We start from the raw sequence: 25847 nt of genomic DNA, 5'->3' as shown, positions 1-25847 counted from the left end.
ACAACATTCTTGACGTAAGATTTTGCAAGTTGATCCATCTTCCATGTCTCCTTCATTGGTATGAACACCACAAATTTTGTAAGTCTATCCACCACTACCCAAATGGTGTCATTTCTACTCTTTGACTTTGAGAGGCAAGTCACAAAGTCCATTGATAGACAATCCCACTTCCATCTAGGGATTTCCAATGGTTGAACAGTTTCCTGAGGTCTCTTTTGCTCTATCTTCACCTTTTGACAAGTCAAACACTTTGCTACAAATTCGGCAACCTCATTCTTCATTCTAGGCACTAGTAGAAAAAGTGCTATTTGTAACACCCTAATAATACTGACATAAATTATGTTAGTTACCAAAAGACTATTAGTAACTGACTTAGATAGTGTGGTTACAAATAAATTAGTATTAGTAAATGGCATAACCAAGGTCAGTTACAAATAGTAGGTTAATGATAGGTGACCAATCATTAGTAAGGGGCATAAAAAAAGGCCAGTTATAAATAATAAGTCAGACTTTATTGACCTTATTAGTTTTAATGGGCTTTATTAAGGTCGGTTACTAATAATAGGGCACAACCCCTCACAGTTCACTTGTATTTTTTTTTAAATAAATCAAAAAATTAGTAGTAGTTGTTAAACCTGGGCACGGGCCGGGTTGGCCCGCGTGCCGCCCGGCACGGCCCGCCGTTCGGCGCAGCCCGGCACGGCCCGAAGTCAAGCACGGCACGGCACGAAGTTCAACTTCCGTGCCACGGGCCGTGCCACGGACACGGTTGAGAATTCCCAGGCACGGCCCGGCACGAGCACGGGCATGGCCCGCCGTGATGGCCCGCAGGCACGACCCGCAGGCACGGCCCGTAGGCACGGCCCGCGGGCCAACGGCTATAAAACGGCTAGTTTTTTGCCAAAAATTCTATAAATACTCACCTCCATTTCATTCCCAAATCACAAAATCACAATCTCTTCTTCTTATCTCTTATATTCTCTAAATCTCTAATAATCCTTATTTTCTTAAATTCTCTAATTATTCTCTTAAATTCTCTAATTATTTTCCTAATATCGGAAAAAATTAAAAAGTTCGTAATCGTAATTAGTGGAGCGTTGAAGCACGGTTGTAAGATCTAAACTAATCTTAAATTTATTATTGTTTTATTGTTATTATTAGAATAATCTTGTTTAATTATTATTGTTGTTAATTGTTATTGTTGTTGTTATAATTGTTGTTATTAATTATTATTATTGTTACAATTGTTGTTATTATTTATTTTTGTTGTTATTGTTATTGTTATAGTTGTTGTTATTAATTAATATTATTGATATTTTTATTGTTAAAATTGTTGTTATTAATTATTATTATTATAGTTAACCACTTTTTATTAAAAAATTAATTGTTAATTATGGCATCGAACAACCCATCATCTAGGTCTAGGGGGAAAGGCCGACTTATCCGTAGTAGTAGTTCTAGGGAACCACCAAATACAACGAGCCCCCAAATTACGAGTCAAACCAATGACCCCATTTACTTCCCCCCGGGCTATGAGCCATATAATACGTCGGGATTTCCAGCACCACCACTAAACCAATTTCCACTACCACCATACCAATTTCCACCTAATTATATCGGTAATCAACAAAACTATTGTTCTAGCCAAGGTAGCCAAGAAAGTACCCGAATTCCCTCCAGTTCTACCCCTTCTACTGCCACTCCCACTAGTCCCACTACTAACCATCACACACATCATGAATGGTTAACCGAAACTGAGATGCTACTTTTGAAAAACCGAAGGAGTGAGGTATGGCGTTATTTTGTCCTAAGTAAAGATGGTGAACAATGGGCAAAATGTAAAACATGTAATAGTGTATTCACGGCAGTTACCAAAAACGGGACGGGACACTTATCTAGACACATGAAAGCTTGTGCAAAACCAGCTAGTGATCCAACCCAGCCCAAAATTTCCCAATTCCATCCATACGGCTTTACATACAACTATGAGAGGGATAGGGATGAACTAGGAAAAATGATAGTACACGCCGAACAACCTTTTCTTTTCTCGGAAAGTGACGCATTCAACACCTACATTAACAAAGCACTACAACCCCAACATAAAAGAATCTCTAGGAAAACCGTTCGTTCCGCCGCAATGAAAAATTTCCTAGAGTACAAAGTCCGGTTACAAGCCGAATTGAGTAACCTTAACTGTAGAGTATCTTTAACAGCCGATTCTTGGGATAGTGGTTATAAATATCACTATTTATGTGTGACTTGCCATTGGTGGATGATCAATGGATGTTACAAAAAAGAATAATACATTTCAAAATGCTGGAATACCCACACACCGGCATTAACATTGCTCACCATTTAATGCAAGCAATAGACGAATACAACCTTCGAGATAAAATGATGTCTATGACTTTTGATAATGCAACCTCTATGACATACACAGCTAATCTTATCAAACAAAACTTAACCGATGTACTATTAGACGGTGAAGCTCTTCATACTAGATGTGTTTGCCATGTACTTAACTTATGTGTACAGGATGGAGTTCGGGCAATTGGCCCATACTACAGCAAAATCAGAGATGCTATTATGTCTATTAATAGCTCTAACATGAGATACCAAGAATGGAAGAGTTTTCTAAAACGACAAAAGATAAGGGTAACAAAAATTAGAACCGATTGCCCAACTAGGTGGAATTCCACCTATGACATGTTAACAAAGGCAATTGAGTACAAGGGCCCGTTAACATTATTTTACAACCAAAAATTTCCACAAAATGCTTTGTATGATGATGATTGGAAAAACTGTGAAAGATATATGCAATTTTTACAGTTATTATATAACATGACGTATTGTTTTTCTACTGTTTACAATCCTTGTGCTCAAAACTTTCTTTCTAATGCATGCTTACTCGCCCAACTTTTCGCTGATCATCGCGATCAAAGTGATTATGATCAGTATCTTCCAGCAATGGAAAAAAAGTGGCGTAAATATTATAGTGAGATTCCTTTGATTTATATTTTTGCTTCCATATTAGATCCTAGGCAAAAGTATGAAAACACATTTATGTTAGTTGACATTTACTTTCAATGCATGTTTCTTGACGATGATGTAGAAAACTATAAGACTAATGTGAAAGATCAGTTTTTTGCTTTATATAGAGTCTATGAAGCCAAATATGGCACCGTTCCTCGCTCAGGGCCTTCCCAACCATCCAAAAACGTAAGTAAGAAGGCCAAACATTTATTTTCACAAGCTACTAACTTGATTTCAAGGTTTTCAGGTGATTCATCAATCAGGAGAACGCAAAGCGACGTCTCGGAGTTGCAGATGTACCTGAGTTACGACTTCACCAAAGGCATGGACGACGATGAGATAAACAGCCTCGACCTCCTTGCATGGTGGAAACAACAAAGCTCGAAGCATCCAACTTTGGCGGCAATGGCACGAGACATTCTTGCTATCCAAGTTTCCTCCGTCGCCTCCGAACGAGCTTTCAGCGCATCCGGAAGGGTTTTAGACGATAGAAGAACAAGTCTAAAACCCGAAACACTAGAAATGTGCGTGTGTTTCAAAGATTGGTTGGATGCGGAAAATCGCTCACAAGACCGTTCTTACGACCACAACGACAACGAAGAAGGAACCTCCGCTTCCGGTTCGGGTTCGGCTAGTTCCCAATCTATGCAACTAGCCGATGACCTTGAAGGCGAAGGCGAAGACGAAGACGAAGACGAAGACGAAGACGAAGACGAGCAAGAAGAAGGAGAAGAAGAATAGACAATTATTGTATATTGTACGATTTTAAAAATATCAATTTTATCATTTTCCAATTTTTGTTTAATACCATCATTGTATGATTTTTATCATTGTTATCATTGTACAATTTTCTCAACTCAAGTAATAATAATATAAAGTACGCATTATTCACATCCAAAGTCCAATTTGCCTTTTTTCCCCGTTTTGTTACAATTTGTAAATTCATATTAAAAAAAAAAAATTATACCAATTACTAATAAATCATAAACATTAAATTTTAAAGTAATAGTATAAAGTAAATATATAAATATAAATATTGAATATACAAATTATAAAACATAAATATTCAACTTATAATTATAAAATTCATAACTTAATAACTTATAACTTATAAGTTATAAACTTATAAGTTACCTTATAAAACTTATAATTATAATTTTATAACTTATATACATTATAAACTTATTAATTTATAATGTTGTCATTAAAAAAAAAAAAAAAAAAAAAAAAAAAAAAAAAAAAAAAAAAAAAAAAACTGCACCAGCCCGCAGGCCGGCACGTGGCCGGCACGGCACGAGCCCGCCAGGCACGAGGGCCGTGCCGTGCCGTGGGCTGGCCTGTGAAAATGGCCGGCACGGCACGGCACGAAATCCTGGGCCCGCCGGCACGACCGGCACGGCACGAACCAGCCCGTGGCCCGCCAGGCACGGCCCGCGGCGGCCCGGCACGGCACGGTGCCCAGGATTAGTAGTTGTAGTCTGCGCTTATTTTACCTACTCTTGTATTATTTATTTATTTATTTAATATTTTTTTATTTTTTATTTTTTGTTTTTTCACACATAAACCTGCAACTTTATCTCTCCATTGAAACTGCTATGATCTAACGCTTCTCCTAAACTATTTCATCAAGAATATCAAGGTATGTTTTCGATCTCTGTTTCTTTTTTTTTTTTTTGGTATGCTCTCGATCTCCACTTAATTTATGTATTTTTATTATTATAAGGGTGCACCTTGATTCGAATGATGAACCCTAAGTTTGGCAAAATTCTTGTAATATTTTGACTCAGGTAGTCAATCATCGGTTGTTTGGCTTTGATTGCTTATAATATTTTGTTTATGTCGTTCTATTGCTGAGGGGGTGGCGAAATTACGGATGTTCGGCCTTTCTATTGGGGAAGGGGAGGAATTGGATGTCCAGTCACTACTATATTAGAGGAATTGGATGTTCGGCCTTGGGTTAGGGAAGAGAAGGGGATGAATTACTTGAATTATGATTGCTAAGCTCCACTTTCTCACCGCCGCTCATGCCTGTCCCTCTCCATTGAACGGTGGCATTTCACCCCTTTACTACTACTGACTGAGTATTCTCCTCCTCCTCTTCCCTTCTTCAGTATAGTAATGTTCAGGCTACCACCAAAGCAACACCGTTTTCTTCGTTCATTCCACCCTTTCAGGTATCTCTATACTTACTAGAGTTTTCTAATTCTCCTCTTATTTTTGAACTATGTTACTCTGTATTTTCTTGGTTTTATATCAAATAAATTTTATGGGGTTTGTGAAAGCATATTCTTTTTCTCAGGTTTAGCTTAAATGTATGTCAATAATTTGATGGGTTTATTTATGAAAATGGGTTGATGGATTAATATATGGAGATGATTTGATGGGTTTATCTCGTTATATTGAATTCTGAATTAGGTTTCTCTATGTAAAGTTGTCAATTACCATTTGTTTTATTGGGGTTGATTTGTTATTATATTTTTATTGGATTGGTTTTCATTAATTAAATGCTCGTATGCTTAGATATTGTTAGATTGGTTGCTGAATTGCCACTAGATCATTGTTGGAGTTGATCAAACAGGTCTGTCTTACTTAGTTTTGGCAATTATGATCTCTTTCTTGGTTTCCAACTGTCAAGTATGTCACTCTCTCATTGCTCTACATGCATCTTTCTGTTGTCATCTTAATTTACTCTTCTTTTTTCCTACTAGACATATGATGTACCAGATAATCCTAACATTATATTTTACTCTTTCTTCCTCTTTCTTACTGAACCTGGACAAAAATTATAAGGGAGTGTTTGGTATAGGGATTTTATAGGGATGGAAATGGAATCATATTAGCGTTTCCGTTACATTGTGTTTGGTTACGGACTAAAGTAACACAAACCGTTAGTTAGGGGTAACCCAATCCACCCAATTGTTTCCCCTGTAATAGGTGAGGAAAAAAATCCCCTTTCCTTCCTCTAACACAAAAAATAAAGAAAATTCTTCTCTCTCCTCTTCACTTGCTTGATAATTCTCTGAAAATTCCCAAAAAATTTCGACGATTCTACAAGGAAGCTGCAATTCTCCAAATCTTACTCCTAAATTTTCGATTTCTTCTGCAAATCTTCAGAAATTATCACAGGTTTGCTATCTTCATTTCTCTCATTCAATTTCTAGGGTTCATGTAGTATCAATTTTTGCGTTTTTGGTATGAATTTATTACTTGCGTGTTCAATTGCAACTTCAGAAAGTTGTTTTCGTTCAATTTCTAGGGTTCATGTAGTATCATTTTTTGCGCTTTTTGGTATGAATTTATAACTTGCGTGTTCAATTGCAATATTCAGAAAGTTGTTTTTGTTTGATTTTTGATTGTATTATTATAATTACTTCAAGTTTCAGCTATGAATGTTATTGTTTTAAGCTTCAATTCATTTGAAATTATTTAACAAACATTGGAGTTTTGTATAATTTCTTCATTTGGTAATTATATCTATGTTATGAATGTAATAGATTATTGGTGGTGCTGAACATGTCTTATTTTGCTCCATATGTATGCATTACGATGAGAAAGTTGCTGCTACTATTTTGAGTATATAGACCATGGTTTTCTGGTGCTATACATGTCTTATTTTGCTCCATATGTGTATGCATTACAGTGAGAAAGTTACTGCTACTATTTTGAGTATATAGACCATGGTTTTTTGCTTAATTTTGCTTGTTTCTTGACTAGTTTACTCCTCATGATTTGATTGATAATATTTGTTATTTGATTAACTAGAGATTGATATAACTATTGTTTTGCCGTTTATCAGGTTCAATTGCCATTTATTTTCTGTGTTTCTTGTACAATGCCTCGACTTATGCATTCTATAAGGAAGAAAAAGCTAAAACAAATACAAATAGTAATTGCAATGGTTATTATTATGTTGATGTATTTGGATGTGGTATATAATTAGCGTTGTTACAATAAGGGGGGTTCAAATAAAAGATAGGAAAAGAAACAAAAAATTGTTACGGATGTTAGTATTGAGAGGGCTTTATAGGGAGAGTAATGTGAAATGCAAGAGTGAGCTTCGCGTTAATAGAAAAACTTTCAATATTATTCGTGAGATGCTTAGAGAAATTGGGGGTTTGAGTGGAACAAAAAACATGTCGCTTCAAGAGATAGTAGTCATGTTTTTATACACGTTGGCTCATCATAAGAAGAATAGGTCTATTGGACATTACTTCTATAGAAGTGGAGAAACCGTGAGCCGACAATTTCACCTTTGTCTAAGGGCTTTTCTCAAGTTGCATGAAGTACTACTTTACAATCCCACACCAATATTGGATGATTGTGAAGATGAAAGGTGGAAATCCTTCAAGGTATTGGTATTTTCACAGCCCCTAAATTTTGCTAGGATTTTCTTATTTTTGCTTGTTTGTAAGTAATATTTTTTCCTATTTTTGTAGAATTGTTTAGGGGCATTAGATGGGACTTACATTAATGTAAATGTGCCTTCACAAGAACGACCAAAGTATAGAACAAGAAAAGGAACGATTGCTATGAATGTATTGGGTGTTTGTGCACTTAATATGCAATTTATTTATGTTCTTCGTGGTTGGGAAGGCTCGGCCCATGATATGCGTGTACTTCGAAATGCTCTTTCTAGACCAAACGGTTTTAGAGTACCTCGAGGTAAGTGAAGGCCTTTTTTGTGAGTGTATATGTTTTATTAGTTTTGGTTGGAAGTAATTATTTTTTTTCAATAACTTTGAAGGTAATTATTATTTGGCTGATGCGGGGTATACGAATTGTGAGGGTTTTCTTGCTCCATATAGAGGTCAAAGATACCATTTAAAAGAATGGACGGATCGACAACCCGAAAGTGCCGAGGAATTCTATAACATGAAACATGCTAGAGCGCGAAATGTGATTGAAAGATGTTTTGGCCTACTTAAAGGAAGATGGAGTATACTTAGAAGTCCTTCGTTTTTCCCTATTCGAACTCATGGACGCATCGTGATGGCTTGTTGCTTATTACATAATCTAATTAGAAAATTCATGCCTACGGATGATATAAAAGAAGATGAATTGAGTGAATCCGATAATGATTCCGAGAGTGATTCTGATGATGAGAGGGAATTTCTTACAAGTGTTGCTACTTCAAATCATTGGACCAATATTAGAAACACATTAGCCCAAGATATGTTTAACGATTGGAGGGCGAGAGGTAGACATGGTCAATAACATAAAAAGTATGTTATGCTTCATTGATTTGTCCTGTTCAATTCTAATATGCCTTATATTTTGTTCTGAAGGAGTAAAGAGAGTTGTGTGTTTATGATGGTTACTAAGGACTGTTATCATTTACCAGACATTTCTTATTAGTGAGTGTGTTTTTCTGTATTGTTGTAATCCCATCATTCTCAATTCAAGATTAGTTAATCCTATTATGTTGTTTTGATTGTAAAGTTTGGTGTACATTGATCTTGTATCGAAACATAAGGCTTCATTGGTCTAGATTTACTATTAGGATTTTGTCTTGGACATTATATTTTCTAGTTTTCATTGATTTGTACTAGTGTGCTTCATTGCCTTCATGGTTATAGGCTAGGAAATTTTGCTAAGGCACTTTAATACTGATGCATCTTAGGCACTCCAGCCTCTTTTGACACAATTGATGGATCTTTGGGTGCTAATTAAATTTATGTACCTTTTAAATCTATTGTTGAAAAAAAAAACTCATTAATCTCATAATCTCCATAATTTTACTCTTAAGTCTTGACATCTCATAACCTCTACTAGTTTGCTTGTTATCCTTTCAGTCTTTATTGCATCTGTACCACTACCTTTTTTATGGTGTTATGTTTTTGTATGTTAACATTTTCAATGGTGATTGTTAAATGATGTCTTTATTTTGGAAATATCAACATTAGGTCAGTAGTAGCTTCAATTGATTTTTGGTTTTTTATTTTTTGTTTTTAATTTTTCAGATGGAGGCTAGTCAAGCTAAGGGTGAGGCAAGCAATCGAGGTAGAGGTAAAAATAAAAGGTATTGGACGTATGAAGAAGATGCGGTTCTAATAAGATATTTGCATAAGTTGAGTTGCGATTTGAAGTGGAAGTGTGAGAATGGGTTTAAGAATGGTTACATGAATAAGTTGGAAGAGATGATCAATGGTGTACTTCCTAATTGCGGCTTGAGAGCGGTTCCCCACATTGAGTCGAGGATCAAGAATTGGTCGGAGAAATATAGTGCATTGGAGGAAATGTTATCCACCTCAGGATTTGGATAGGATTTGGATGGGATGATGAGAAGAAGATTCTTCAAGTAGATAAGTCGGTGTTCGACGGATGGGTAAAGGTATGCTGCTTCCCTCCCCCCTTCTGCTATTCCCTTGCTGCTGCCCCTCCCCCATGCTACTATTCCCCTGCTGCCCCTCCCCCATGCTGCTATTCCCCTGTTGGAGGCCTTGTATACTTTCTTACTGCAGTATTTTAATACAATATAACTTGTTTATTCTTTGGCTGCTCCTTCCTTCAGTTTTCAATGACTGATGATCTGTTTCTTTGTTTAGTAATATAATTCTTGCTCTATCATCTGTTGAATACTGTTTCACCATTTTAATTCACTAAATTTTTTTCATTCTTCGTCAGTGATTCCTATAAACCCTGTTAGGATATATGTTAGTCACAACCACAATTTAGGACACATAGCCACATAATCTACCTTAATTACAATGTCAGCCACATCCTTTATGTTTTCTTCATCCAAGATTTTATGCAGTGTTTAAAAGAGTGATTTTATTGGGAAACAAGTTTGAATTAAATTTTGATAGGCATTACCTTATAATTCCTGTTATTTTATTATTGGCTCTTTATCTGCTGGTAGGCTTTCTTGATGCTATTTTGATAGGCATTACTGCAGTTGTTCACATTTCTGTTGCTTTCTACAGTACTAAAATCTGGCTGCTGGATTTGAATCTACTGTTCATCCAATATTACGCTGATATTTTATTAAGTATTCTAATCTTTCTCTGGTTGAGACTCTAGTACATCTGCCTGGATTTTCTGTCTGATATTTTATTAAGTATTCTATTTTTTCTCTGATTGAGACTCTAGTATTAAATTTTATAGTCAGAAGGTTATTGAAATTTTGTTAACAATTTTTTTCTTTTTCTTATATGGAAGACTCATAAGAAAGTTAAGGGGTTATTTGGACTTCCATTCGTTCATTATGACACTCTAGCAGAAATTTATGCAAAAGACAAAGCTACCGGAGATGCAAGTGAGTCGTTTGTTGATGCTATAGAAGATATGGATCAAGACATTGATAAGCAACCATTGAATGTCGAGAGTGATGAAGATGATGTGAATTCTACTCATTCAGACACTTATTCTTCTACAAGTCAATCCGGAAAACGTCCCATGAAGATAGAGGATGATCACTCAACTCCTTCAAAAGTGGCAAAAGTGAAGGCTTCTACGATTCATTCTTCCGCAAGTGATTCCACTACTCAATCCGGAAAACATTCTACAAAGGCGAAGGAGGCTAAGGTAAAGGGAAAGAACAAGGTAGGTTTGAAGAGTTTTTGTAGGAATGATGATGATGATTTGGTGGCCTCCCTCCATGATGTTTCTAACAATTTTGGGAAGATATTTGAAAATATCAATGTTAATCTTGGGACTATGGCTAGTGCATGGTCTAAAGCGGAAGAAAGAGAGAAAATGATGGATGAAAAAGTGAACAAGGTTTTGGATGAGGTGATGAAGTTAGATGGAATTTCTCCATCCAAAGCTTTAGAGGTTGCTACAATTCTCATGGCGGAAGAACATAAGCTTCGCATCTTCTATCAAGCTCCAACTAATATGAAGAAACAATATGCAATTGATCTTCTTAAGAAGAAGTAGAAAGTTTTGTCCTAAGTTGTTGTTATTGGAGTTAATGTTTTAATGGTTTTTAAATGCTTTTTTTTTTTTTTTTTTTTTTTTTTTTTTTTTTTTTTTGAGAATACTAGAATTTCAATGCTTTTGTAATCAACAACTTATGTGACTTTGCCTATATATCTAGCATATGATATATTATGGTAATCGGTTCAAAAAATATATATATGTATATTATGGTAGTTAGTGTTGCTCTACATTGTATAATGTATATCAAAAGTTAGCCAAGACATTAAAAATTAGAAGGAAAACTATTTGTTTCCAAGTTATCTATGCCAAACAAGAGGAAAGGGATTGATTACAATTGTTTACGTTTCCTTAGTAATACCAAACAACTAGTAAGGATAACACTATATATTACCCTTTCCCCTTCTAATTTGTTTCCATTCCCTTACATTTACTAATTTGATACCAAACACCCCCTAAATGGTTATTGACTCTATTTTTTCTACTTGTACTAATACATCTTAATTAACTTTATGTAGATATTTTTATGGCTTTTACTTTATGTTTTCATTTTTTTGCTTTTGACGCAAATCAGTATTCATTCTTTATCTTATCTACTTGTGTCGCAATTCCTTTAATTTTCTTTGTTACAAGTTAATTTGATTATGTATGTAAAATATGTTTAATGACTTAAAATCTATATTAAATATGTTGGTACGTATAATGTTAAATAACTAAATCTATTTTAAATGACCGGAGGTAAGCTTAATTGTACTACACACTAGAATGGAGGTAAGTGTATAATATTTGCTTTTTCATTCTATTAGTAATGAAAGTACTATTTAATTTATTAAACTATTTTACTATTATTATTTGAATTAGTATGCTCAACAATGTGGTGGTACCGAATGTGCTTATTATGTAATGAGATATATGTAGGAGATACTTTCTTCCCATAGCGATTGCAAGGATAATTTGAAAGAGGCTAGTGATGAATTTGCCTCTTCATTGCAAGCTAAAATGCTTTACACGTATTTTGGCAGATATGATGTTTTAGTTTTAAAAACTATAATAAGCATGTGTTTTATTTATATTTGTAGGAGTGTTTGGCAAGACTTGCAGCCTACAACGATGTAGAATTGGACGAGATTCGAAAACAATGGGTTAAGTTTTTTAGGCTTAGTTTTTTGTTGAAAGACTAGTTATTGTTATTTTATTCCTAAATTATAAATTAATAATTTTTTTATTCAAGTTTTTATTGTTTTGTGGAAATTAAAGTACAATTTATTTTGTTGTATTGTTGAGGATGAAATTAAGTTGTGTGGAATTATTTGGAGTGTTTGATTTGTATTGTATGTTGTGGGTGAGTTTAAGTTATGTGAAATAATTTGGAGTACATGTTTTGTTAAGTGAATTGTAACAAGTTTTAACCCATTTGACAATGGGTCGTCCAATAGGATATACTACCAAGCTAGTATTCGAATCAAATATTTATAAAAAAAAAAATTAATTACTTATTAGTAACTGGCATAATCTAATGCTAGTTACTAATAGTATTTTTTTTTAAATATAAGAAATATATTCGTAACCGGCGTTAAGATTTGCCAGTTACTAATAATGCCCTAATTGTTACCGACGTAACTTAATGCCAATTACGAATAGTATGCTTTCTAACTTGGAAAATAGACTTTTTGTAACTGGCATTAGGTTAAGCCAGTTACGAATAGTATATTATTTGTAATAACATTAACCGGTTACGAATAATTTTCACTAGTTATAACGGTGGCATTCGCAACCAACAATGCCAGTTACAAAAAGTCAATTTCTCCAGTTACAAATAGCATTTTTTCTACTAGTGAGGCTACCGATATACCTTTTTCAAATCCTTGTATAGCTTGTCCCATCCTAGGTGCACTGAGTATGGTGTATTGTGACCCTCTTCCATTAATTTTCTTTTAACCTCCTCACATTTTTGTGGTACGCGCCAACGACCTTTGTACCTTAAGCTTCCATCTTCATGAATTTTGAAAACTATAGCCTTGCCTTGTTTTATCTTCTCGCGAATCCTATCCAACTTCACATCTCTTATTTGATTTTCCCTTATCTCATCAAATATTGTTGGTTGGATGCTTAGATTTGCAAGTATGCCCGCTGGCACTCCCCATTCTACAACTTCTAGGTTCATTTTCCTCATTTCTCTACACTACTCATCGGCCACTATCAAAGTATTCAATCCATGACTGGTTTTACAACTTAGAGCATCCGCAACTACATTTGCTTTCCCTTCATGATATTGTATGTCTAAGTCATAATCCGTCGTATATTCCAACCATCTCCTTTGACGTGAGTTTAAATCCTTTTGAGTGAAAATGTATTTTAAACTCTTATAGTTTGTATAAATTCTACATTTCACTCCATACAAGTAATGCCGCCAAATCATTAGTGCAAAAATGATTGTAGTTAATTCTAGGTCATGAGTTGGGTAATTTACTTCATGAGTCTTTAACATCCATGATGCATACACAATCACCTTTCCATTTTGCATAAGTCCACATCCCAAGCCATTCTTGAATGTGTCACTATATACATCATAGATCCCACTATCGTCCGGTAGTGTTAGCACTGGTGCTGTAATTAACTTCTGTTTCAAGAGTTGGAATGATTCCTCAGACTTGTCATCCCACTCAAACTTTTTGTCCTTCTTCATTAGAGTGGTCATAGATTTAGAAATTTTCGAAAAATCCTTCATAAAACGCCTATAATACCTTGCTAAACCTAAGAAACTCCTAACGTCAGACACTGTTTTCGGTGTAGGCCAACCTTTCACTGCTTCAATCTTTCCTAAATCTACTTCTACTCCATTCTTGGACACAAAGTGACCTATAAACGCTACTTTCTCCAACCAGAATTCTCATTTGGAAAACTTTGCATAAAGTTGGTTTTCCTTCAATGTTTGCAGAATTGCCCTTAGGTGTTCTACTTGTTCCTCCTTGCTCTTCGAATATACCAGTATATCATCTATGAATATTACCACAAACTTATCCATAAATGGATGGAACACCCTATTCATCAAATCCATAAAGATTGCTGGAGCATTTGTCTCCAAATGGCATCATTGTAAACTCATAATGTCCATATCTTGTTCTAAATGCAATCTTGGGAATATCTTCATCTGCAACCTCAATTGATGATAACCAAACCTCAAATCAATCTTAGAAAACACTAGTGCGCCTCTCAGCTAATCAAACAAGTCATCAATCCTTGGCAATGGGTACTTGTTCTTTATTGTTACCTTGTTCAGCTCTTGTAATCAATACATAGCCTCATACTTCCATTTTTTCTCTTTACAAACAAGACTGGCGCTCCAAAGGTGATGCACTTGGTCTAATGTATCCCTTTTCCAATAAGTCCTGCAATTGCTCCTTTAACTAACCTCCGACGCTTCTTCTTCCCCAGTCCCCACCCAATGCTTCTGAGATAAATGTTGTGGACGCATTGATTAGAATCGAAAGATATAGTGGTGGTAGTGGTAGTGGCAACAATCGTGGTATCACTCGTTGTGGCAGTCTAGGTGATGGTGTGAGCTAAGCGGTCTGGCTGAGTAGTTCAAGGGTTTTTTTTTTCTTTTTTTGTTTATTAAAAATATTTTTTCTTATTTTGGCTAATAGCAAAGTGACATGTGTCACTATAGCCTCACTTAACGGATTTTAGGACGAAATCAGTTAAGTGGTGGCAATTTCCAATTATTAAAATTTTGGTGGCGTTAAAAACCAATTTCAACCTTCTTTCTTTTTTTTTTTTTTTTTTTTTTTTTTTTTTTTGTTAAAAATCAAAATTCCCTAACTTATATACAATTAATGTTATATTAAAAATAAATGCAAGTATTTTGGAATATCTACTCTTTTTTGTTCCAACAATTTTGTCAAATTATACGACGTCCATTTGTCCTCCCTATTTGAAATCTGTGACTCTACCAATCAAATAAATTTAACAAAATCCCATAAAACTACAAGTTATTTAAGCATATATCACATGTAATTAAAGTACATTATGTACACAATGAAAACATTGCTAGCAAAATAAACAAACGAAGTAATAAACAAAGGGTTAAAAAGAGCACATTTGAGCATGAGGGATAACTCAAGTGATTAGAGCTTTCTTCCCGGTTTTAGATCTTGATATAAATTTTCATCACTTGCCCTTGTAGTTCTCTAAAAAAAAGGCACATCTAACTCTAGATACACTCTCTTACATCACACACTTTGGACTTGGGCAAGTAAGATGGTTTTATTTTGTGTGCATAAGCTTTGTTTCAATTGTGCAACTCACAAGTTGAATATCTCAGGCAGTCAGGGACTCAGGGTTAGTGGTTTAGTGTTCATTTGAGTTATTGTATCAATGCAGAGATTTAGGCATGATCTTCTATCAGCAATGGCACAAATATGAAAACTAGGAACTAACTCAAGTGACTCAGAAATTACACTATTTACATACACCATCTTTCACCCATCCATAAATGTAAAAGATAAGAAAAGCAACCGTGGATACAACTGATTACATTAAGGATGATATCGCTACTGGAGATACTGCTTCTAAAAGACATGAAACACGACTAAGCAGATCAAAAAAAATATGCCAATCATGATAGCCAATCTAAAGTTATCCGTCCCTTCTTATCTCCAGTTGCTGCTTCTGACTACCATCAAAGAAGCTGTCCGTGTGTGTGTTAGCGGGTTGTTTTTAAAATCAATTGTCAATCCAGGATTAGTACTACAGATGTGTTGTCACTTGTCAGGCTAAATGTGAGCGGTTAAGCTGCAATGTATGCGTCCTCAAGCTACAATCTTTGACCTGATTTCCAACAGTAGGATTGTCTGTCAGATTAAAAAATTAAACTTTGTACATATCTAGAGAAGGAACACCAAGTTTCGGGATCTAACCTGCATGGCGGCTAACATGGACAATACTTCCTTGCTTTTTTCAAGCAAGACCCTTTCTTTTGTAGCAATATTTGACAGTTCAGCCACCAATGAATTCACTTCCTCCACCTACAAATATACACAACAGATTAGGTTTATTCATATAAGGATCAAAATAACACTACCGTAAACTCTGCAAAGGGGCATTAGAACTTTTCACAAGCCTTATCAAATACAAATATCTATTTACTTGGCTTCTGAGCTAAGAAAATTAGCATTCATATAAACAACATAACAACAAAGCCTTAGTCCCAATGATTACCGCTCATATCACGGTAATAAATTTCTTCCCACTACTTTCTATTCAGTTTACCATTAATACACTATATACAAAAGTTTTTGCTCCAAGATCTTGTCAGCACTCTTGAGACATTAATCCATTAAGATGCCAGCTACAGATGGCCTTCGCTTTTTCCAGATCTAGAGAGATACTACGTTCTTCTAGGGTGTATTGCAAAATAGCTCTACATAATTAATTAATTAGTCATTTTTATCATCACCATAATCTTTTCCACACATTCTAGGCCTGACTAGGTTTACTAATAGGTATTATCTTCAGGCAGGAAACAAGAGATAACATTTGGTGCTAGGATATTACATTAACACTAGACAACTACACCTTTCATAAAACATAAACCTTTTGTGATGATTTTGCCTGAAAATCATTACCTTTATGCTAAATTATCACCTACTTCAATATTAGGCTTTATCTGAGTCGTTTAAATTGTTTTTTAGAAAATAATTATGGAAATTTGGCAAATTATGATCCCATCAGCATACCAATAGTTTGCAGGAAACTATCTTAACACAATAATTAGTACTACAAAACTGAACTCAAAAGCTATATTTAATGTAGTATAATACCTTTGGTTAAACATTAATTCCGAATTAATCAATTTTGTTCAATTCTCAGTATTTTAATTTATGAAGTCAAGTTATTTCACTGTCACCATGTATTAGAAAAAGTATAAAGTCTACACCTATTGCCATGTATTGACCAATGAAAAACAGAAAAGTTTTGTTTTCATCAATGAAGTGAAGGGGCCAGCTGAAAATGAAAGTTCATATTAGTTTGGCTGAGAATTGAGGCACTGGAAATAAAAGCTTATATTGGTGAGGAGACTCAAGAAACATATTGCCTAAGACATATCTAGATTTTTTTTTTCAATCATCATTGAATATTTAACCCTAAAAAGATTTATCTATTGAATACCTTATACTTTGCATATGCAAGCCTATCGCATGATAGCCTCCTACAGTACATTGATATGAAATGGGGATAGGGACTTGGATAGGTTCATTCAATTTATCCATCTTTCTCAGTTTGGTATGAGTAAAGAAAAAGATGGAGATGTGCAACAAATTTAATAAATGCCCTTACTGCACTCCATTCTTCTGATTAACGGAACAATTTTCTTGTCATCCTCATGTCTTACCCCTCCCTCTTAATTTCTTATATACCACACCTCCCTAAATATAGAAATAGAAATGGAGGGATTTTTTTTTTTGGGGGGGTGGGGGGGTGGGGGGTGTTATTCCCATTTATAGCCCCTACACACAAATACATGGGATAAGGGTGAATTGAGATAGTAAATCCTTATTCCTTATATATCAAACTTCCTTTTGTAGTTTCCAAGCCTATATAAATTTGATATGGAGCAAACAAATGGAATCAAGGGGAACATATGATAAGCAGAAACTCTACCTTAGTCAAAAGAGAGCAAGTTGAAGAAGCCATGGACTGCATTACATCGACAGCTGAACCAACAGCTTCCTTTACACTCTGAATATCAGCCTGTTAATGACAATAAACAAAAAGATCATTACAAAACTCTACGTATCCATTATTTCTGCACTTGCATATTAATATATGTACAACATACAGTTGCTCCCCCAACTACTGGAAGACGAAGGGTGCTAGCCTTTAATGCCTCAGTAGCTCCTAGCAAGGAATTGGAGTGATCTTTATCCAGAAGGGACCACTCTTCCAAATACGCCATCTACAAATGAAATGATGCAAGTAAATCAGCTCCTCACATCTGACCAAGAAGATAGCCATACAAACATCAAGTAGACTTAGAAACTTACAAAATGTTCAAGGAAAAAAAAAGAGAGAGCAAAACCTATACCAAGTGGCAGAAGTGGCTTTCTAAAAATTTATAGTACTTAATGTAGAAATTGATTCTTACAAACATGTGTTAGTGTATTATACAATGGCATCAGTTGTAGGTTTATAGTTACTTCCATTTTGGAAAGGAAGGAAATGACACTTTATCAGGAGCAGGCTGCAAGATAATGATTGAGAACCTCATCTTTCCAGCCTCAAATTGCTTGAACAATCTTTGCTACACTTAATAGTTCAGACTAAACAGTCATCAATGAAAAGTAAAAATATTTTAACTTGTGTTTATGACATCTGGTCGATAAGTGCACTAATACAGTAAGTGAATACAAAGTATTGTTTTACAGTGAAAAAGCTATCAAAAAGTATATATTGTACCTATGCCAAGTTTTCTTAGGCAGTAGAGGGCAATGGGGCATCTGACTGTTTATCAACTAATACACAATACACATAACAATACTAGATTTCAGACAAGTATTTCCTAAATCACCACCAGTAACAGCAGTGAAACTCTCAAGCCCTCCAAAAGTTGAAATAACGATAACAATTAGTCACTCCATTCTCAAGCTGCCAAAGAGTTGAGAATCTTAAGATCCTAAAATATTAACAAACAATTCCACGAGAAAAGGATAGATAGAATCTCAAATCAGCATACGAAATAGTAAAAATACTAGAGAACAGCAACGACATAAGATTAATAGCACATAAAATGGTGCAAACAAGGAGATAAACAAAAAGAAGGATGAACAAGAATTTATACTTGTCCCCGAAGGATGGAGCTGAGCTTCAATTTTTGCCTCAGTAGTTGTACTTGTGTTCTTTTATATCTGACAGAGTCACGTAAAGCAGTTATTGCTATCCACGCATTCCACAAATTTTTCTGCAAGACCCAAAAATATCTTATAACACACATATGGCAAAAACATTAAACATACAAATACTAATAAATCACATGAACAAACAAACTTTCCACAAATTCTAAGCAAAACTTTCAAATCGATTTACTAGAAATATATTGAAAAGACCTGAGCAGTCAAGTTAAAATTTTCAATGTAATAGTAAAGTCATATAGATGAAGTTCTTCACAAGTCAGATCAAGTGATCAGCCACTTTGCACACATTTGTGTTAGAAATACCAGTGCAAGGTTAACACTTGACGGGACAGGACAGGACAAGCATAACCTTCTGCAGCGATGCCAAATTAATCAAAGAGGGGAGTCCAATTCCACCTGGATCTTCAAATACAAATTGTGTAATAAAATTAATTGTTTCTTACAGTCTACACACCTGATAGTTACAAGTCATACATTATAGGTATTTGCAGGTATCGACACTTATCTTTAGCTAGGTTTTCTGACTTATTTTTAATACACTATTCTTCTGATGCAAATTATTCACAAACTTTACCTGCTGTAATTTAGCTTCAGGTATGAGACAGAATAGTATGAACTGAGTACTAATTTAACCTTCCTGGTCCACCAGCATTATTATAATCTCAACCCTTCCAAGTATTAAGTACTCGGTACCCAAGGGAGCAGGATGAGCCATAATGTAAACTACAAGAAACTTTTTCTCCGATAACAGCAAGATTGACCCAGAGAATTGCATATGTACATAGAGCCTTTGAAAGTCTTCCAACTAGAAATTGTTCTACTCTTGTTCAATTCTTTTTACTATTAGTAAGCTACAGTGCTCAAGCATGTAAATACAAGATTTTCTTTAGCTTTCTAAGATAGACAACACTCACAACAGCTTAATTAGATAGGTAAGACAGAGCACAGAATTTCTCTAAATAGATCTAAGCTGGATGAGATGACGAATCTCAAAAAGTCACATGAAAATAGAGGCTTCTGCTTCAAAGCAGGCTATGTTTGCGAAGCGCAAAGCTGCAAAATCAATTGACATCCCCTAAATAAAAACATACCTTACTATTACAGTCAATTAAATATTCAAGATCTACTGACTCCTCAGTCCTCACAAATGAAAATTGAAGGTTATAATCTTGAAGCTTGTATATCCAAGATCCCCCCCAGCCCATATCTATTAAGTCATAAATTAAGTATGACAACACTGACATACTTTGGATAAAGTCATTAATGACAAAATCCAAAAAACCTGATTATTATATTTATTTCTATCTTTGTTCTTAAACTAGCGTCAGGAAATTGGACAAAAGTAAATGTTTTACCAAAAGCCTTTCCACCCAACCCCTATGTGTTTCACAAAATTATCTAAGCATTAATATCATATAACAAAAAATGATATGCACATTGGTGAAAACAAGACAATATGGAAAAAGGAAGAAAAACAAAAGGAACTTATTTTAAAGCCTATGCTCACCAATCAGTAACAAGTACAGCAAGGTTGTATTAATAGTCGATGATTTATTTAAAAAGGAAGAATATTACTTCCCTTTTCATCTCCATGTCAATGAGCTCTCTTGAGATGGGATTAAAATTAACATATAGTTCCGCCCTTCTCAATGAGGGAAAAAGGGCAGAAAAAATAATTACATTAATTAGTAACAATATCCATAAAAAAAACTCCCTTGTTGCCTAATTCTGATAATCGAATCAAGTATGTTTCCTGGTTACGAATGTATCATTTTAAAATAATTCAAAAGAAAAGTGCACAAATAATGGTAGTTTACCTCGGCATTCTGTCTTTGCGCTGATAAGGCAGCATCTGCTCTAGCATTAACAAACCGCCATTGTAATTGTCTGTTATAAAGAAGTCTCAACTGATGGGCATCAACAATTCGATTCTCCCCAACCTTGCCTCTTCGAACATCAACTGCAAAGCTTAGAACAGATGGTGTATCCCACGGACTACAACCGACAGAGCTTCCAATGGAACTTCTCACCCCAGATGGACTAACTCCCCTCATTGGTGAAGATATTGGTGTGTTCATAAGCTTACTAGGAGAAGCTGCTCTGACAGCACCTCGAATAGGTGATGACATTGCCCTGGGAGATGACATAGGCCCATCACTGAACTTTCTTGACTGGCTTAATTTCGGAGGGGCAGAAAACTTTGATGTAGGACTTGGTGACAACCCCAACCCAGGATCCTGTAGTCTCCTTAACCGCATATTAGTCTCCTGCCAGAACCTTGCCGAGACTACAATACCACGAGGCACACTACGCCCATGAGACCCATTATTAACATCCTGCGCTCCAGAAGTGCTACCAGAAGAAACACTGTCAGTATCCGAAGCTGTAAGATCAGACGGAACAGAAGAATCATTCACAGAATTCTCATCCATAGCACCCCTTATCCCATTCAAAACATCACCATTACTCGAGTCAAGGTTCAATATCCCATCAAATGACGCCCTTCTACTCTCATCAAGAAAAGAATCCTTCAATGCCCTAGCCACAACACTAGATCCAAGATACTCCTTACTCTCGTTATTAGAACAGTCTAAACTCCTGGACAACATATTCAATTCCCGGTTTCGAGCAGGCCATCGTTGCTGATCACCAGGCTTAGAATTCGAGTTCGAGTTATCAACTTGATCTCCACCTCCATCAACCTTCCCCTTTACAGGAGTCCCTCTCCTCCTCTCAGGTGTAGCCTTCCTAGCACTATTACTATTCCCATTACCTTGATTCACAGCCTTAGTCTTACTAATCGGAAGCGAAAACGATTCCCCTTGAAAAGAGACAGATAAACTCCTAGTTGAAGTGACTAAAAGCTTAGTGGCAGCGGAAATTTCACCAGCATTGGCAACAGGAGTAGGTTTTACAGTCCCAGATCGCCTCCGGTCCACAGATTGCGACCGCTTCGGCGTCACCGGAGTTCTATTGTTTCTAGCTATTACAGGGGAAGGAAATCTTCTAGAAATTGAAGAAGAAGTTGAAGTACTTGAAGTTGAATTAGTGGTAGTTGTACTAGTTGTTGTGCTACTATTTGCAGAAGAAGAAGAAATTGACATATACCTTGAACGAACTTCTCTGGGTCTGAGTCTTCTGGGTTGCTGTTGTTGCTGTTGCTGTTGTTGTTGCTGTTGATGAACACCATTTTCTCTCTCCTGCTGCAACAATGGCGGCCGAGAATTTGCTGGGTTTCTATGAGTACCAAATTCAGAAATGGCAGCCACCATTATCATCTAAAACAATTTAACAAAAACCCCAACTCACATTGTATAATTGAAGACCCAAAACCACGAATTCAGCAAAAATTGTTGAAATTTCACGAAGATTTAAGATACCCAGATGAAAATTGAAGCAGATTTAGCATTTCCAACCCAGAAATCAGCTTTTTTTCCGCCAAAAAAATGTGGGAAATCATCCAAAACTCTGCTGTAATCTTAAATTCAGAGATAACCCCAGAAAAATTCGACACTTGTTGAGTAAATTTCCGGCAAAAAAAAAAAAAAAAAAAAAAAAACTCCAAGAACAGGAAGGAAAAAAAAGGAGTGTAGCAGTGAAGAGTGGGGTCGGTGAAAGAATTGGGGCAAAGAAGACATAAAAAGGTAGAACATTGGATTAGAGTTTTATTTAGTTTGGGGTTTTTGTGAATCTTTGGAGAGACGTTACGTTAATGATAGTTTTGTTTAATTTGTTAATAAGTGTTAAAAAAATGAATGATGTTGGTAAAAGGATCCAAATGTTTTGGGAGTATATTATTATTAGTAGTATAAAGTTTTCATTTGTTTTCATAAGTTTATTGAAAATGACTACAATACTTGTGGTGGATCCATGTATACAGTGTATTTGTGTATATGGTTTGAGAGTTTGGATGCATAAATGTCATTTCAAAAAAATAAAATTGTTTTTTGGTTGAAATTTTTGAATTTAGAAAATTATTGAATTAACTATTTGCACAATTTTCTTTTGAAAAAAAGACGATCATGTTGCGTATTTTCCATACAATAGTTTGCAAATACGACAAATTTACTTCAATATTGTATATTGTTTGAGCTTCTGGCATATTTCGCTTAATTATATGTGAAATGACAACTAAGGCCCTGTTTGATTCACCTTATAAAAATAATATTAAGTAAACATAATTTCAGTTCAGTAAAAATAAGTTCAGTTCAGTAAAAATAAGTTTTCTTAAAGAAGAATTATAATAGAAAATCAGTAACAATAATTTCAGTTCAGTAAAAATAATTTAAGTTCAGTAAAAATAATTTCAGTTCAGTAAAATAAAGTTCAGTTCAGTAAAAATAAGTTCAGTTTAGTAAAAATAATTTCAGTTCAGCAAAATTAAGATGAATCAAACAGGGCCTAAATTATTAGATGATATTTTAAATAGTAATTAATAAAGCATACCTAGTATTTGTTAGATATAAGCAAAAGAATTTTTTTTTAATTAATGTATGTCAATCAATCAAATCTAAAGGGGAAGGGTAATCAAATTGTAACTTTTACTTTTAAAAATACCAATAGATATTGAATTTCAGCACAATTTATGTTGAAATTATAACCATATAAGCGTCTAACTTTTAAAATTTAGATTGCCAAATTTTGCTTATCGATTCTAGTATAGATTTAGTTCATGCATCTCTCCAAACTTTCTTTCCATGTATGGTATAGACGTCTATTAGTATGATAACCATAATTTTTCAACATAAATATAATAGTGGACAGTTGTGGATAACTTATTTATAAAATGTGGTACATGATTGCCATTGATACATCATCAAATTCATGGTTATTGTTTAACACCCTAGCTCCCATAACGATCACATAACTAAATAGGGATAATCCGATTCCATGATTATATTACCACACTCAAGAAGTTTTGTGATCATGGTAATGGAAAGAATAATTGTTTCAAATTAGTTACCAATGCAAACTGGAACACCTAGCTACTGGCCATATTAATGATAAGTAGGAATTTTAAGTCTCAATATCATGTTCTAATTAAAAGCTCTTCTACTCCTAAGTGAAATAAGAGATTGTTTGTTGACCTAGGAATTGAGCATCCTTAGACCTTAGCCATATGTAAATAAAGACAAAGAATGATTTGTGAGTTGGCCTTTATTAACATAATCTTATTGTATAGTTCCATGTCTTGAAATTTGGGGGAAGTATAGACGGGGCAAATATAAATTTATGTGCCAGATAAACGAATTTTTGTTAATATGGTGATATTTCTGTAAATTTATTAAAAGAGCGTGGTTATTTATTCAGTATTTTTGGTTAGCTGTCCAATTATTATATGCAACTTGCATTTAGGAAATTACACATGTACCCCTCAACTAGTACATGAAAAAATGCATGTACCCCTCCATTGGACTTGAAATGACAATTATACCCTCAGATAAACAAAATCTGGGGAATTAACTAGACACAGCTCGTATGTATGTACACGTGTGGTTAATTTAAATTAAATCTCCCCCATTCTAAAAAAATAAAAATCTTACTTGGTAAAAGTTAAACATGAAATAAGGTTCAGCAATTACATCTACACCATGACCAATAGATATACAAACAAAAATATAGTAACATAACAAAATAAAATCATTGCTATACAAAAGTGAAAAAGAAGAACACGTTCAAAGAAACCAAACCAAAAAATCATGAATAACTTTGGTGGTAAGGAAAGAAATAATAGAAGTATAAGGTTAAGAAAAGAAAAGAAGAGAAAGAAAGGGAGCAAGAAAAAGAGAGATCGAGAAAAGAAAAGAATAAGACAGTGCATCTTAAACAACTAAACTTATCAAATCAAATTGGTTAAAGCTTGGCTTGCAAATGTCATTAAAAAGGCTACACCACCTTATTATTATTAATCTAATTTTTAATTAACCTTTACAAAACCGTGCAATTTTTATGTGACATCATTTACTTCACCAGCATTTCATGAACCTTGACTATTATTATGCTAATAATTAACTTTAATTATTCATTCACTTTATATAAAAATTATTTTGCTAATGCTGATGATGGGTGTTATTAAACTATTTCATGCTTTAATTAGCCTAGTAATAATAGTAATTAGATTGTTTTATTGGTAGTTACTCTTGTTGTAATGTTGTTATATTATTGTCTAATCATACTAACTCATCACTAATGACATGATGATAGTCAATTATAAATCAATCTTTAGTAATCTAGTTAAGATTAAGAATAATAACAAACTTAATATATATTGAAACCAATGGCTCACCATGCATGTATAATGTTTCTTTCAAGTCGTTGTGAGCTTTAAAAAAAGTAGTTAATGAGGACTATTAAGGACATTAATCTATGGTTTTATGCATATGAGACATAAAAGGTTGGTATAATAATATAATTAAGAAGGGTAAGTTATATATATCCGTACTAAAGAGTTGACCTATATCAAGGACTTTGATCCAATGTTAATTTTATGGAATTACTCATAAACTACGTAATTAATATCTTGTCAGCATGAATTGAATGTATCAGCTAACAGTAGAGGCCAAAACTACCAAATGAGTACTTCAGTATATATATAACTTATTTAAAATTTTACATATGTGTAGTTTAAGAAATTCCAAAAATGAGAGATTATCCATAATAAAACTCTTGTGGCACTAGATTTTGATTTTAGAATTGTATCTATTGTATCTAAATTTTATTGGGATTTGTTTACAAAGACGAGAATAGCCTAAAATTTTAAGCTTTTTGGCAAAATGGGAGATTTTTCAAGTTCAAATTCGAGCAGGCCTCTAGGGTCGGAATTTTCTTATCACCTCTATTTAAGGAGAAGTACTATATTATATTTTAATTTTAATTAGTTGTAATGGTTACCTCGTTAATAAGGAAAAAAAACACAAAAAGAAAAAGGCCCCAAAATTTTCTAATATTAACAAATAAAGATAAGTTCGTTATGTTATGAGTATCAATTAATCAATATATATCAATAAATTAATCAATCAATAT

The 25847-nt window shown here is 34.4% G+C and overlaps 3 protein-coding genes across 4 annotated transcripts; 2 read left to right on the top strand and 1 right to left on the bottom strand.

The window, feature by feature from the left end:
- Window positions 1-4528: 4528 nt before the first annotated feature.
- On the top strand, window positions 4529-11002 carry LOC110716565. 2 transcript variants are annotated; one of them, XM_021895193.1, is made up of 4 exons: window positions 4529-4672; window positions 5145-5207; window positions 8994-9364; window positions 10192-11002. In XM_021895193.1, exon 4 carries the CDS (start codon window positions 10318-10320, stop codon window positions 10909-10911), a length of 594 nt encoding a protein of 197 aa, XP_021750885.1. In that variant the 5' UTR covers window positions 4529-4672; window positions 5145-5207; window positions 8994-9364; window positions 10192-10317; the 3' UTR covers window positions 10912-11002. The 2 variants fall into 2 exon arrangements, with proteins under 2 accessions (XP_021750885.1, XP_021750884.1); XM_021895192.1 differs by lacking the exons at window positions 4529-4672; window positions 5145-5207 and adding an exon at window positions 8129-8255.
- On the top strand, window positions 5201-8471 carry LOC110716564 (protein ALP1-like). Its single transcript, XM_021895191.1, has 3 exons — window positions 5201-7382; window positions 7470-7695; window positions 7778-8471. Exons 1-3 carry the CDS (start codon window positions 6957-6959, stop codon window positions 8245-8247), a joined length of 1122 nt encoding a protein of 373 aa, XP_021750883.1. The 5' UTR covers window positions 5201-6956; the 3' UTR covers window positions 8248-8471.
- A 4345-nt stretch (window positions 11003-15347) lies between the features above and the next one.
- LOC110716623 (QWRF motif-containing protein 2-like) lies at window positions 15348-22594 on the bottom strand. Its single transcript, XM_021895270.1, has 6 exons — window positions 20642-22594; window positions 18752-18871; window positions 17753-17869; window positions 17575-17664; window positions 15831-15938; window positions 15348-15741 (listed from the first exon to the last, which is right to left on the bottom strand). The coding sequence occupies exons 1-6, from the start codon at window positions 22100-22102 to the stop codon at window positions 15682-15684; spliced, it is 1956 nt and encodes a 651-aa protein (XP_021750962.1). The 5' UTR covers window positions 22103-22594; the 3' UTR covers window positions 15348-15681.
- Between the last annotated feature and the right edge of the window lie 3253 nt (window positions 22595-25847).

Source organism: Chenopodium quinoa, unplaced genomic scaffold (assembly GCF_001683475.1).
Source record: "Chenopodium quinoa cultivar QQ74 unplaced genomic scaffold, ASM168347v1, whole genome shotgun sequence".
Lineage (NCBI taxonomy): Eukaryota > Viridiplantae > Streptophyta > Magnoliopsida > Caryophyllales > Amaranthaceae > Chenopodium > Chenopodium quinoa.
Note: the sequence above shows the minus strand (reverse complement) of the source record. Positions and strands in the feature narration are given on the sequence as shown.